At 41.7% G+C, this 14237-nt stretch overlaps 1 protein-coding gene and 1 non-coding gene across 3 annotated transcripts in view; both read left to right on the top strand.

Annotated features, from left to right (window-relative positions):
• Positions 1 to 13894, top strand: part of dennd2b (DENN domain containing 2B) — a 49249-nt gene extending 35355 nt beyond the window's left edge. For both annotated transcript variants that reach the window (XM_035152717.2, XM_035152710.2), the window contains exons 13-20: positions 650 to 790; positions 1010 to 1158; positions 8233 to 8410; positions 8965 to 9006; positions 9486 to 9597; positions 11828 to 12067; positions 12247 to 12333; positions 13375 to 13894. In XM_035152717.2, coding sequence (XP_035008608.1) covers positions 650 to 790; positions 1010 to 1158; positions 8233 to 8410; positions 8965 to 9006; positions 9486 to 9597; positions 11828 to 12067; positions 12247 to 12333; positions 13375 to 13409 — 984 coding nt within the window. In that variant the 3' untranslated portion in view covers positions 13410 to 13894. The remainder of the gene's footprint in view (positions 1 to 649; positions 791 to 1009; positions 1159 to 8232; positions 8411 to 8964; positions 9007 to 9485; positions 9598 to 11827; positions 12068 to 12246; positions 12334 to 13374) is intronic.
• trnae-uuc lies at positions 9969 to 10040 on the top strand. The gene has a single exon. It is a non-coding gene; the product is annotated as a tRNA-Glu (tRNA).
• Positions 13895 to 14237: the final 343 nt, after the last annotated feature.

Here is a 14237-nt window from a genome sequence, read left to right as displayed (position 1 = left end):
GGAAAAATCTGAAATGTGTCTTTCGTAGTTCAGTAAGAAGAATAACTTCTATACTGAGCTGAACTCGTGCTTCACAACAAATCAAATGGTAAATGCTTTGTCTGGTTCTGCGTCATGTGATATAACACCTCAGACGTCTCTACTTTGACAACAGTGCAGACACAAACCTGAAAATGAAAGGAGGCTATTTTTAAAGTGCTTTCATCGTAACTGGGAGCTGATGGCGGTGTTAGATTTCATTGGGAAAGAGAAACACAGACAGATGAAGAGAGAGAGGTGATATCACGTGACCTTGAAAACGAGCAATTCTCCAAGCAGCTTTCCAGACAGAGGCCGCTTGGACCAAAACAGGCAGACAGGCACACTGGGTGGAATTTTCCAATCACACAGACATGGAGAGAAATGCATTTGCTATTTTTCCAAACAGAAAATGAATACTTGGTTCCAGACAATTGCTATTACTCAAACTTATAAAAATATGTTTCCATCAATTGTCACCATGATCAATAACCTTGACGACCTTAACCTTATTTTCCCTTTTCCCTCTTGGCTATTCACACATTGTAGTTTAAAACCTCAAACCTTGTGCTGTGTTGTTTTTTTTAATGAAATATATGAAAGCATCTGTGCTCTTCCTTCCAATGTTCAGATCCTGGATGAGGTAGAGAGACGGAGAGGTGTCTCAGCAGCTCTGGTCTATCCCTTCATGAGGAGTCTGATGGAGTCGCCCTTCCCTGCACCAGGGAAGATTATCAAAGTGAAGACCTTTCTGCCTGGAGCAGGAAATGAGGTGAGAGCTGCCAGCAATGCCTGACACCTCTGCTCATCTCTGTCACTACTTAAATCCTGCGCAAATAACGAGCTCAAACTATTTTCATTGTATTATTTCAAAATGTGGTCAGGAAATGTGGGGGAAAGAGCAGAGCAATGATGTGCAGTAAATGGTCCGGCTTTCCAGAATCAATGCCACCACCACGCCACAAATTTCACATCCTTTGTGGTCATTCAGGTCATCGAGCTGAGGCGGCCCACCGACTCCAGACTGGAGCACGTGGACTTTGACAGTCTGTTCAGATGCCTCGGCGTACGGCAGGTGATACGAGTCTTTGCCTCGCTGCTGCTGGAGCGCAGAGTCATCTTTGTGGCCGACAAACTCAGGTGAGCCCGAATATTCATCTCAAAACAAACTTCAAATGAGAGCCAGCCGTTTAATTCACCTCTTCTGTCACAATTGGTTGTCCACTGCTGGGGACATGTGACAGACCAGCAACGCAAACACCTTAACAGAACCTTAATTGGGGAAGACAGGCTGCAGGCTTTGTCAGTGTTTTTGGGTGTGGAACTGTTTGATTATTATGTATTGATTAGTATTAGAAAGTCAGGCAATAGTCCATGAAGTCAGCTGACCGTTTTTATAACCAGAAGTAAAGCTGGGTCACACGAATGAGAGTCACAGCAAGGGGGGAACAGGGTGCGACTGATAAGAGTCTCCAAGGACTCAGTGTCCCAGTCTGTCCTGTTGTTACCAAAAAGAGAGGCTTGCTTTTAGAGGATTGGATGCGAGGGCGGAGTGGGAGGAGATTTGAGAAGAGGAGTAATCTCTCCATGTATCAGAGCCCAGTTTAAACAAACATCAGTGGGGGCAGTGACTGTGAGGGGAAGGAATGCACTTCCTGTGTGCACGACTCTGCCCTCTGTGATCTGTGGCTCGACCGTCACTATTTGACATATGATGCCACATTCACTCCCTGTGTACGAGTGGCACTCTCTGTGTCCCTGGAGAAAATCTGCCTCCGCTCCTCATTACCAGAGGTGATAACATCAAGGAGTCACTGGGCAGGGATCTTGAATCACGACACAATATTATCAAGATTTATTATCCAATAACAGGCAATTATGTGATTTAGTGATATGTGATTAATCTAAATATCTGTTTACTTGCTGGGATGAACATAGATCTAAAGGGATGAAATATTCATTTAAAGAGGTAATATGCAGCACTTCTTTGTGCCGTTTTCTGCATAACGAGAGTAATTTCCTTTTATCCATTTCATGATTTGTGACTGAGTCAGATAGATTTTCATCTCCACGGTGAGGACAACAACTCCCATGATCCCACGCTGCTTCACAATGTCATCTTTCATTATTATTTTGATTGAGAGAACCCCAGGGACCAAAGTTACACATTTTACGTTTAAAAAAAAGTGCGTTCTTGTGGTTTGCACAGGATGAATCCCCTTTGGTGATTTTTCCCCCATTAGGGTTTGATATGTGTGCAGGTTTTCGGGAAATGTCTCAATAGCTGTTGGATTGATTACCATGAAATGAGGTACAGACATTTATGTTCCTCTCAGTAGGATTTCTAATCCCTTTGATGGCCCCTTCAGTTTTTATGTCATTATCCGTCTCTGACCAAATACCAAGAGGAAAACGGTGCACGTTATTATTGCTAAACATCTACTTTTAAATTTGGATTGTCAAAGGTCAAAAGATCATTTGAAAAGTCTGTAGTGGCAGAATACCATTAAGTGAAATTTCATGACACAAAATAACAAATATGAGTTCTATAATCTGCTCAAACCATGTGTGTGTGTGTGTATGTGTGTTGATTTAAATGTGCAAGCATGCAGGGGTGCATGTGGAGCTCCTGTCTTTTGGTTTCTTTTAAAAACAGCGAAAGGGCCTCACTGCAGCATTAATGACTTGTATGATAAAAAGGGCTGCTCCCTCTGGGGCTGTGGTATATAATCCATTCCCAAAATACCTCGCCACTGGAACATGATGTATGTTTCTTTCCCTCAAAATGTACATTCGGTGCAAGCAGGGGCCGAGGGGAAACACCATGTTAGGCAATAGTTCTCTGTGGGGTCTTCTGTTGGGGTCTTGTTTTCTGGCATGTTAACTCTTGATATTGCAGTGAGAAAATATTTTTTCGTGAGAGGTTGTTGCCCCTACATGAAAGTCGCCACAGACAATTTATTTTAAGAGCATCTTTCAACATCTGATGCCTGTAATAACAATGCCTAATCAGATAAATTCATCACCAGCGATGTCACTGTTTAACTGCTTAACTCAACTGACCCGCAGATGCTAAATGAGTTTGTGTTGCAGTCTAATGTGAACAGCGTCTGCCAGTCTGCAGGATAGAGTTCAGGTTGGTTACCAAACTTAAGTGCACGTCTTGATGTATCTGTTGGCATGGCAAATATTCCTACAGTAAAAGTATAACTACATGTTGGATCTAGACGACTTTCTCCACTGTGCTACTTAATTTTTTAATTAATCCAATGTATTTCTATTTTTGTGGAAATGAAAAAGAAATCTGTCATATAATGGGCCAAAGATTCAAATATTATTATATGTAATCTTTGTGAGACAAAAGCTCAAACATCAAAACTGAACTTCAGATTTTCTTTTTCTTTCTTTATTGAATTGATGCTGCACAGCTTGTTCACTCAAAACAGTCTTCTTGACTTGAACAACAGGCTTTTAATCTCCTCCAGCATACAAATGTGAGAACACAGGTTTACTGTCCAGTCATTTGGCAGCAACAGAAAAATGCTAACTTTGAATTTCCTGAAATCAAAACGTTTTCAACCGAAGTCGGCAGTTTAGAGCTTCGTGTAAATGATGCCTCACACATTTATAGCATCAAATAACTAATTAAACCAAACTTACTGTAGAAATGATCACTTGAACATGATGAGAACCTCCTAAAATCACAGAAACCATCTTGAGAAATAATTATTTGACCTGTACTTTGAAGGAGGTGATTTTCATGACCCAAACTGCAACCAGCCAACAGGTGGCGATCAAAACACAGACACTGTCATGTCGTTCATCTTTATACACAGTCATCAGTTTTACAGTTTGCTTTCACAACCGAAACAAAGGTCAGAGGATAAAGTACTCAGTGTGCTTCCAGATGTTTGGACATTTAAAGGATGATCTAATATTACCTGTTGAAGTCAAAGGCTCAACTGAGGGACTGCATAATAATAAGGACTGTTTTTAAATTCTGTGAATCGTGCAGTTTTTCTAGTGGGAGTCCCAGAATAAAAAGTGAGTGAGTGTCTCACATATTGACGGCTGTAGGAAAGAAAAAGAAAAATACATTAAGGTAAGAAGAGAAATCTGTTTGAGAGAGAGAGAGAGAGAGAGAGAGAGAGAGAGAGAGAGGGGCGATGAACAGGGAAGAGACTATAGAAGAAAACTAAACAGTGGCTTCTGAACTTTTCCGAGACACTGGGAATTAATCAAGCTCCCTTTTCCAACATACAGCAGCTTGAGTTTCACTCTCTGGTGTCCCCTTAGTAAAAACTTAAAACTGGTTATTTAACAACATAATAAAGAGTCTATGTTTAGGAGTTTACCTGGGCTCTTATTTTGTTTTTGTAACTCAGTGTCTGAAAGTGAGTTGGAGGCACCAACATGTGACTGCAATCCTCTGACAGGTAGAATTATTGCCAGCGCCGCCGGCATTTTTTTGATTAGTACTCGTTTCATTTAGTCTTTGGTTGGTCTCAGACACTTTCTGAAACATGCTCTGCAGACATGGCATGAAGCCAAAACCGCTTTTAACAACTTAACCGGTTTTCCATGTGGTACTTGGCTCTGGGGTAGAGTGAAGCCCACTCACTGTAAACATGTGAAATGTTTCTGTTTTTCAAAAAGCCTCGGCTATTACCGGAGCCGCCACAGCTGATTTTTACATCAGAGCCGCTCTCGTGAATGTTTACACCCACGCGCTGACGCTCGCATACACACGTAGACGCTCATATACACAAACACCTGCACACATTCATCTGCTCTCAAGACGGCCTCGATCAAACTGAGACACTCTTGAGGTTTTAATAAGAGCCTGTATGGAGTTTCCCACCAGGAACCTATTTCTCATTGTTAAATGGCTTCTGCTGGTTCCTTTTGTGGAGCCGTAGAGCTGCAGCCTGAGGACCAGTGGCTGGAGGTGCTTATTGACAGGAAGTGAGGGAAAACCATTAGTGAACTACAGGAACAGCAGATAGAAAGTGCATGTGCAGCTTGTCGTAGAAATCCTCTAGGTCCAAGTGTACGCCGCAGCCTCTGTAGATGATCTCTAGGTATTATTTCGAGCTTGGGAAAAGTTTTAACAGTGAAGAATGGTTTTGCGGAGCTTTGCGCCACAGCTGGAGTCTGACAGCTGTACTTCAGTCTCTTTGTCCTCTGTCTGAGGAATCAGTCTGAGCCGTGGCAGGACTGATAGACACAGTGCAGTGCTTTAGTAGAGCTGTGAAGCATGTGCTGATACAGCCTCTTGACTCCGGCCCTCTCACTTTCTCAAGCACTGAAATTTCCCCTCCTCCTAGTCATCCTCTGGGCTTCACAGGCTAAGCCTCTCGATCCCATGTTTCCTGGAGTATCTGCCAGTTCAGCCTCACACACACTAAACCAGGCCTGGCAGACCTACGAGAGCTAATATGTCAGGATTAGCCCCCAAACCTCAACACATCGCAGCTCTGCTCAGATCTCACCTCTGCAGAACTGGCTCACTTTCTTTTTTCTGAGACTGGGGGCATGAAAGTGAAATTTTAATGAAATGAATCTTGGTTTATGCTTGTGTGGTGTAGTTTTTACAAGTGAAAATTGGGGTTAAACATTAAAAACAGACTCAAAATGTGCATCACTTTGGTAAAATGAATCCCCTCATAGCTCGTTGCTTTGGGCTTCAGTGAGGATCAGTCAAAATCAGCTGTCGTCTTTCTGCGGTCAGTTAAAATGACTCATACAACTAGAATGGCACTCAGTGGACCGCATACCTCCACCAAGGCCCAACAATCCCCTTTAATTCAATCAAGCTGCACACAGTCATACATATCGCTCCTCTAAGTATGCCTGATTTTTTTTTTTTAAATCAAGATTTCTGCATTATCTCTTGAGAAATTCACAAAAACGTTGAAAATGCCTTATCAAGCAACGTGGAAAGAAAGTGAAACAAAGATTCCTGGATCTTTCCCTAAAACCGGCTCCAAAAGTGAATGGGTTCTCTACCCATAACCCCACACTTCCACCAAGTGTCAAGCAAATCAGTTCAGTAGTATTTGTGTAATCCTGCAAACAGACAGCCAAATCTACACTTATCTACATATAGTCAGTCAGGAACACTCTCGTCGTAATTCAAGCATTTATCGGAACGAATGGAAACATAGTTTGGCTTGGTGCTGATGGCTCCACTTGTAAAATGCTCCCTGAATTAGCCAAGTAGCATGCTAAGTTAAACAAGGAGAGCAGTGCAGAAAACCTTCTACATAAGACTGAGCTTAAAGCAGGGCATCGAGTACCATTTTAAACCTTTGAGCCTGGTAAAGAGTCTAAACTAGAAAAGGGGACGCTGGGGTGGTCAAGGCAAATTTTCAGCAGCAGTGTGAGGCAGCAGTCTGGTATCAGGGAATGAGGAGGGTGTCATATTAACAATAAGTGGACGTGAGCTGTGAGTGACTGTTTGGACCACAACTGGCTGTCAGCTGATTACAGCTGGAGCGTATGACTTCTGCGTCCTGCATGAACTAACGCAGTTTCATTGAACCCCCCAAAAATATTACTTCATTTAATTCAGGAGAGAAAATGAGTTGTTTCCCTCTGCTAAAGCTGTCCTGATAACATTAACCCAGTCCCAGTTATTCATTACATTATGTACACGTGTGCTTTTCCTACTGTGACATGTCCAACATCTTCTGTTATTAATGGGTGTTTTTTCCTTTTTTTTAAACGACAAATCCATGGTCTTAAGTTTTGGCCTGAATCTAACGGGAACGTCTGTCCAGAGTTGAGTGGCAACCTTCGCTAGTGCAGAGTGTTTGTATTGCAAGTTCATCTTCTCCCAAGAGTGTGTGGTTGGGGAACGAGTGTAATTGATCCTCAGCGGTGTGCAGGGCCGCTCGTAGCCTGTGGCGAAGGTTTTCTTGAGATCTGTGCCCCATCACTCCCTGTTGGAACCTGTCAAACCCAGGAGATGGGATCTGGTAGGAATTATCAAGCCCTCCTCAGGCAAATGGAAATCAGACCGGCCAAAGCAAAGTTGCCAGTGCTTCATGTTAAGATTGAACTGGAAAAGGACCTGAAAAGACTGAGAGCTGTGGTTATTATAGCCCTCGGGTTTTCACTGGTGTAACTCTGTCAAGAAAACACATTTTAATCTTGGCAATTTGACTCATGGGAAGTAAAGATGAAAAGGCCGGTGGCCAAAGTGTGGCCTGAACGAAAACTGTGGAAAGGTTTGAGGCAGTTTGTCATTTACCTCAGCACATGGATGCTGGTCCTGATCTCAGCTCTGTGTGTATGTTCAGTCTCTGTGGGCTGAGACACAGTGTGAGTGAGGTCACTTAAAAGGGAGCAACTTCTGTTTACTTGGATCTTCTGTCTGCAACAACCATGAAACAGATTCCTCATTAAAAGCGTACATATCTCAAGTGAGATGCGTTTGCATACCATGTTTGATCCCTGGTCTTGTTTTTGATCCATACTGATTTTGTGCCTATGTGTGTGTGTGTGTGTGTTGTGTGATTGGACCCGCAGTTTATTTTCACTCTCTTTGTGTACATGCAGCGGACAGTATGTAGAGGACAGAGGGGGAGGAGGGTCAGCCACTGTCAACAAGCGACGGATCGTGAGAAAGACAGGCTGCTATTTGTGATCTCGATGTTATGGCACAGCTGTCGGAGTTAATCCGAACTTCGTTCTTTCTGGTATTGCATCAACAAGCCTCCAGCTTAACTATAGCAACATGTCAGAGTCACGCCACCGCTGTCGGAGTGTAAGAGTTGTCTGCTGGATCCTGGCGTCCCTCAGACGAGCTGCAGGAAGAACAAAGCGCCAAAACCGGACGCACATAGCTGCAATGTTCCGCCTCGTATGAAGAACGTGTTTCAGGGAAAAGAGGATGAAACTGTTATTTAACTTGGAAAATTAGCCCAGAGACCGAAATCCTGTTTGTGTTCTAGTGGTTCAGTGTGTCACTAAAGATTTAATGATAGGGATTTTTCCTGCATGTGTTCATGATGGCAGGTGATATTTTTATGAAAATGTTTCATCACACAATCCACAACCCCCACTTTAAACTTTTTCATTATCTACTGAAACGTCTGCCATGTTTCACCGTGTTTGGTTTAATCTGGTGTGGCCTCTGCAGGCCTTTGTTTTGCGAGCGTGACGGTGATTGATGGTGTGTCTTTGTTTTTCTCTGCCTCTCATCATCAGCACCCTGTCCAGCTGCATGCACGCAGTGGTGGCGTTGCTCTACCCCTTCTCCTGGCAACACACCTTCATCCCTGTGCTGCCAGGGTCCATGTTGGATATCGTCTGCTGTCCCACTCCCTTCCTGGTGGGGCTGCTGTCCAGCTCGCTGCCTAAACTCAAAGAGCTGCCTGTGGAAGAGGTGAGTACGTCATATTAGGATTTTCTTTTCAATGCTGAAAAGACGTGCATTCATGTTTACATTTTCCGTAAGAACTTTTTTTAAAATTTCCTAGTATTTTAGTTTTCTTTTTATGTAAAGTTATTTACAATAAAGTAATTGTATAATAAATATCAAGCCACAAATACATTTCTTTGTCATAAGGGTTTGATAATGACATTTTAATCATCTTTGCCAATGATTGTTGTGGCCATTTTTTTTACTGCCTAAAATTGGCAATGGTCCCCAATATGAGTCAGTCTCTAGCATTGAACACATGTTTATACACCTCTCAGACTGGTAGTTGGGAAAAGACCCGTCACAGTTTACACAGAGCTGTTAATGGGCTGTCAACATCTGCTGTCTGTTACATTACTTGTCCTGTTGCTGTCTGACTCATAAAAACATTAAATCTGCTTCATTGAGAGAGAGAGAGAGAGAGAGAGAGAGAGAGAGAGAGAGAGAACAAATGTAGCTCTGCATGGAAGAGACAAACTAGCATGTTTTCATTTTGTGCCTCTGTTTCTTTTTCTCAGGCTCTGATGGTCGACCTTGGAACCGACAGATTCATCCGACAGGTTAGTCTGTGAGCGCAGGGATCATCATCGAGCCTCTGTGTGTTTTATGGCTTTAAGACACAAACCATGTTACATTTCATCCCTTTATCAATCAGGGCAAACCTTTAGGAACAAATATATTGTTATAGAAACTGTAATAGAGCCACAAACAGAATAAAACAAATATGGCTGTAGGTTATCAATGATATGTTTGTTTCAGTCTATTTTTGTGCTAAAAAATGTTAGCCATCAGAAGTGTCAGGTCATAGCAGAACATGTAAGGCTGAAGCAGCAAAGGCTGTGAATGTTTTGGGCTATTGAAGGAGAGTTGTATTTCTTAAGTATTCAACTTTTCATCTGTGAGAGGAAACTGTCTTCTTCTCCATTTGAACAGGGTCGTAGGACATGTGGTTCATTCGATAACATCTGAGCATTTGAAACTTACTCTGCAAACATGGTTGTTTATCACCGGCGACTGCAATGTCTTTGATTGTTTATAGATGGACGACGAGGCCTCGCTGTTGCCGCGCAAACTTCAAGCGGCTCTTGAGCAAGCGCTGGAGCAGAGGAATGACATCATCAATCAGGACTCTGACAGCGAGTCAGACGAAGGTGAATAAGTGAGAAATCATCGGTCCCGACCAAGACAGATGTCGTTTTTTAATCTCTATTGATTAGAGCAACGTCTGCCGCTCAGCCCACGTCTGATCAGCCTGTGAAACTCACTGGGAAAATGACGTCTTCTGTTCCCACGTCACTGAGTCACAAAGGAGTCCAGATGATTCAGGGTTTCTAATGATGAAAGGTTGATGTTGGCTGATTACGCTTATTTTTAATGCGATCCACAGAGTTGAGATAAAACAAGACAAAGGTCAAACAGCACTGACAAAACAAGTCAACAGCAACCAAGCCAAAGTGTTTTCTTTCTCCTCTATTTTCTAATGTAGCAGCTGTTGTTTGATATCTATTCATGTTCATTCATGTCCCATATGGTCTAGCGGTAAGGATTCCTGGTTTTCACCCAGTTGGCCCGGGTTCAACTCCCGGTATGGGAATAATCTGAAATGTTTACATCTGGAGAATTAATTGACGTTTTCACAGTGTAAGGATATTGATATTCAACTGATAACACCAATCTGCTACATACTTTTGCATTAATAACTAGTGACCTTACATATTAAATCTCTGTTTCCACATTCTCTTCAAAAATAAAACCGACATTCGTGCAACCAACAGTTTGTTAGATCAGAGGAAAGATAAAGCTCAACTTGCTATACTTACAAAGACAGAAAAAAATCATCTGAATTTTAGGCCTTACAAAGTCTTAAATATCTTAAAGTATTATCCTACCTACGCCGTGCTTTATGAAAAGCAATGTTTTGGCGAAATACATAAGTATATAATGTCTGGGACTGATAATACTTATTATCTGTCATACTTGACATAGGTCTTAAATGTTATTTATTATGGTTGTAAAAAGCTCTTAAAAAGTCTTAAATTTAATTTGTTGAAACGAGCAGAAACCCTGCTGCCAGCTGCCTAATGTTTACTGTACAAAACGCTAATATGACGGGAAAATATTTATATGGAAATAAGTAAAAGGTCCAGTAATGATGGAATTGTCCTCATGTAACTCTTGGTAAGGCCATTACAGTTATGGTTGTTATGGTTGTGCCAGTCTCGAGGATTTCTGTCTTTTCTGTAATTCACTGTGTGTGTTTTGTTCTGGGCAGATTTATTTTCCTCAGACTCATTCAAAGTTTCTTTAATTTGAATTTCAGAGAAGTGACATCCATGGTCCTGGTCTTGTCTTGAGCCATGAAGCCCTGAGTCTCTTTAAACTTGCTCAGATTTTCCAATAGCTCTAGTTTTGTTTTATGCTTTTGGCGTTCTTTGACAGCACCAGTTTAAGAGCAATAGATATAACTAGGGCTACGTTGTAGCACTGAACGGGCCCGAGCACATGCAACTCGGGACCTGTTGCGGTTGGTGGAGAGAGCGATCGGCGACCGGGCACACGGCTCCGCGTTGCATGTGTTTTGCACACTGCGGGAAGGATAAACGCTTCACTTCCTGCGTCTGTCACGCGACGTCGATCCTTGTCTACTAATTGCGCATTACGGTCCACGCAATCAATTGCAGATCACACGGTGAGAATTACATGTAAATCGAATGATAGTTGTAAAACAAAGCTTACTTCCTGTTGCCAGTAGGTGGCTCCATCACTATTATTACATACAGACATATAGATCTGTTCAAGTAGGGCTCTGATGTAGCGTGAGCAATTTTGTTTCAATTGGACAATGTTAGCACAACTGAATATTCACACTGATCAGTAGGTGGCGCTATGTCCGTCTGTCCAAAAAAAAAAATACGGACAGACAGACGAAAAAAAAAAATAAAATCCATCCGTCTGTCTGTCCAAAAAAAATAATAATACGGACAGACAGACGGACTAAAAAAAATGAAAAAAATTAAATCTGTCCGTCTGACGGACGGACGTCTGTCTGTCTGTCCGTATTATTTTTTCAATAGGGCCTCCCACCGTTCGGTGCTCGGGCCCTAATAAAGAGGCAACCTCATTATTATTGTTTCATATTTTGTGGTTTGATTTGACCAGGAGTTATAAGATACGTCCCCAAATATCCACACAGTGGGTGAGCTTTTGTTGTTGTAAGCTTCAAGCCAAACCATGTATTCTTCTCCATTATGAGTCTTACAATCTGGCTTTTTCTTTGGAACATGGTGACATGGTCTGTTTTATCGTTTGACTTAAGGTACTGATGTAAGTACTGTGAAAAACTGAGTACTGTGTTTGTGTCCCTCTCGTTTGCTTCCACAGAGTATAACTCCTTGAACAGCCTGGTGTCCGAGGCCTTCATCCGCTTCTTTCTGGAGACCATCGGCCATTACTCTCTGTTCATCACGCAGAACGAGCGGGGAGAGCGCGTTTTCCAAAGGGAGGCCTTCCGCAAGTCTGTGGCGTCCAAAAGCATCCGTCGGTTCCTCGGTGTCTTCATGGAGTCTCAGATGTTTGCAGGGTTCATTCAGGATCGAGAGCTGAGGAAGACACGTGCTAAAGGTAGACTGGCGTTTCCATGAGTGTCACTTATTTCTATGAATATCCTCTTTCTGACTTTGAGCATTTTCCTGTATGGATATCCCCCCCTGGAGGTTTACTACTCATTGTGTAGCATAGGATATTGTGCTAACACTGGCCTCTAGTGGCTGAAAGTTTTCACCTCATCTCTGTTCCTCCAGGTCTGTTTGAGCAGAGGGTGGATCAGTATCTGGAGGAGCTGCCAGACACAGAGCAGAGTGGAGTCAACAAGTTCCTGAAAGGCCTTGGTGAGTTCTGCCGCAGACTTTTTACAAGGCTGCCGTCACATTCTGTATGTCTGACATTTTTATCAGTTTTAAATTGTGCTGCATGACTCCCTTGAAGAGAAATTTCAAATATTGCTTCTCGGACTTTGTTGAACATGCTCCCATGACAGGATCATATCACTTGACATTTTACTGTTATGTACACTCATCTCCTCTGTCCAGATGTTAACTAACATGATATAAATCATCAAGCTAATCCCTATACGACTGTCCACACTAATAGTAGGGCTCTAAGTGTGCTTTTTGTATTTCACTCCATTTTGGGTGTTCGACTTTCACTGTGCAGGATGATGTTTGTGCAGAGTTTGACACTTAAATGCTGTTTTCACATTATCCTGCTGAAAGGAGAAAGTTTCTCTGTGCTCCAAAATGTTCAACTTTTACTGGTATGATGTGGAAACTGGAATCAATATACTTATTACTGACAAGTGACTTTTCCGTGGAGCAGGAGATATCTTGTGTCCAGCAATTAAACATGAACATGAACAATAGTCACATGTTTTTCAGGGTTTCCACTGGGTCTTAAAAAGTCTTTTTAAAAAAGTCTTGAATTTAAATATCTTGAAATGTCATGCACTCAGCTGTGGGAAGGACTATCTGTCAGTAGTTTGTGAGATAATGCAGCGTTTTAAGGGTTATTCTCTACAAGGCTACTTTCCCATCATCTTCAATAGTTGTAAAATTTCTTTCATTATGGTTTTTCAAAAGTGTTGCAGAAACCCTGTTTTCAGATTGAAGGGTGAAGGAGCAGATCTAATTTAAGAATATTATGTACAAACACAACTTGTTATTCAAAGCCAGGTATTTTTATGTCTCTAAACATATCTTTGGGGGATTTTTAAAATTTGATCAGAAAACCACAAACTTAAGCAAATATTCCGACTCAGAATCAGGGTTAATTCAGATTTAAAAGTATTAATCCTCATATATTGTATAATTCAATTGATCCTCAGATGTTTCACATGTTACATTAGTTAATGGATCTGTTTTTCTTTCTTTCAGGAAATAAAATGAAGTTTCTCCACAAAAAGAACTGAGGGCGACTCTTCCTCCAAACTGAAGACCTGATGTCTCGAGTCTCTGCATCATGTTCATTCTCACCTTTTTTAATGTAAACATGTACATATTATTATTTCACTGTAAACTGGCTGTGAGACCCTTCAGTGTATGTTTATAGTGATGGCAGGGCGGTACACAACTAATGAGCTGTAGATTAACCACTGTGCTTATGAAGAGTGTTGTCAGAATGTGTGAGTGTGTGTTACTTGGGCAAAGATGTACAGTTTGTATATGTATTCTTTTTACATTAATTCACAACAGTGTTGTCCTCTGTTTAAGGAGTGTAAAACCTATTCCAAAACTGTACATGCACCAAGACAATGAAGAAAATGATTGTAACTCTTCATAGAGTCTTTTGCAATATTTTATTAAAAATGGTAGTTAAAATGCATCAAATGCCTGAGTGCACAGTGTTGAGTTCACTCATAACAGATACATAGTAAATATTTTTGTTTCAAGACTTGTTTTGACTCATCTGCCGTCATGAATTACTTCCTATTTCTTCACTTTAAAAAGAAACTGTATCTGTCATGTCCGCCAAGGCCCGACAGTCCCCTTATGAAACTACATTTAAATTGACTAGATCTGGATTTTAATATTGACCTGCACCAGATTTCACAGACTGATAAATATCAGTCCCTTAAACGTGTTGTTCTGTTCTTAGATATCAAAGAACGTTTTGAAAAATGCACTATCACGCACTGTAAAAAGAAAGTCAGCCCCCTGATTGGGATCCACACCAAAATGTAGTGGGGGGTTCCCTGATCCATTCCACATCCTTCCACCAAGTATCGTCGTAATTGGTC

Source organism: Hippoglossus stenolepis, chromosome 1, assembly GCF_022539355.2.
Source record: "Hippoglossus stenolepis isolate QCI-W04-F060 chromosome 1, HSTE1.2, whole genome shotgun sequence".
NCBI lineage: Eukaryota > Metazoa > Chordata > Actinopteri > Pleuronectiformes > Pleuronectidae > Hippoglossus > Hippoglossus stenolepis.
This window is presented reverse-complemented; position numbering and strand designations above follow the sequence as displayed.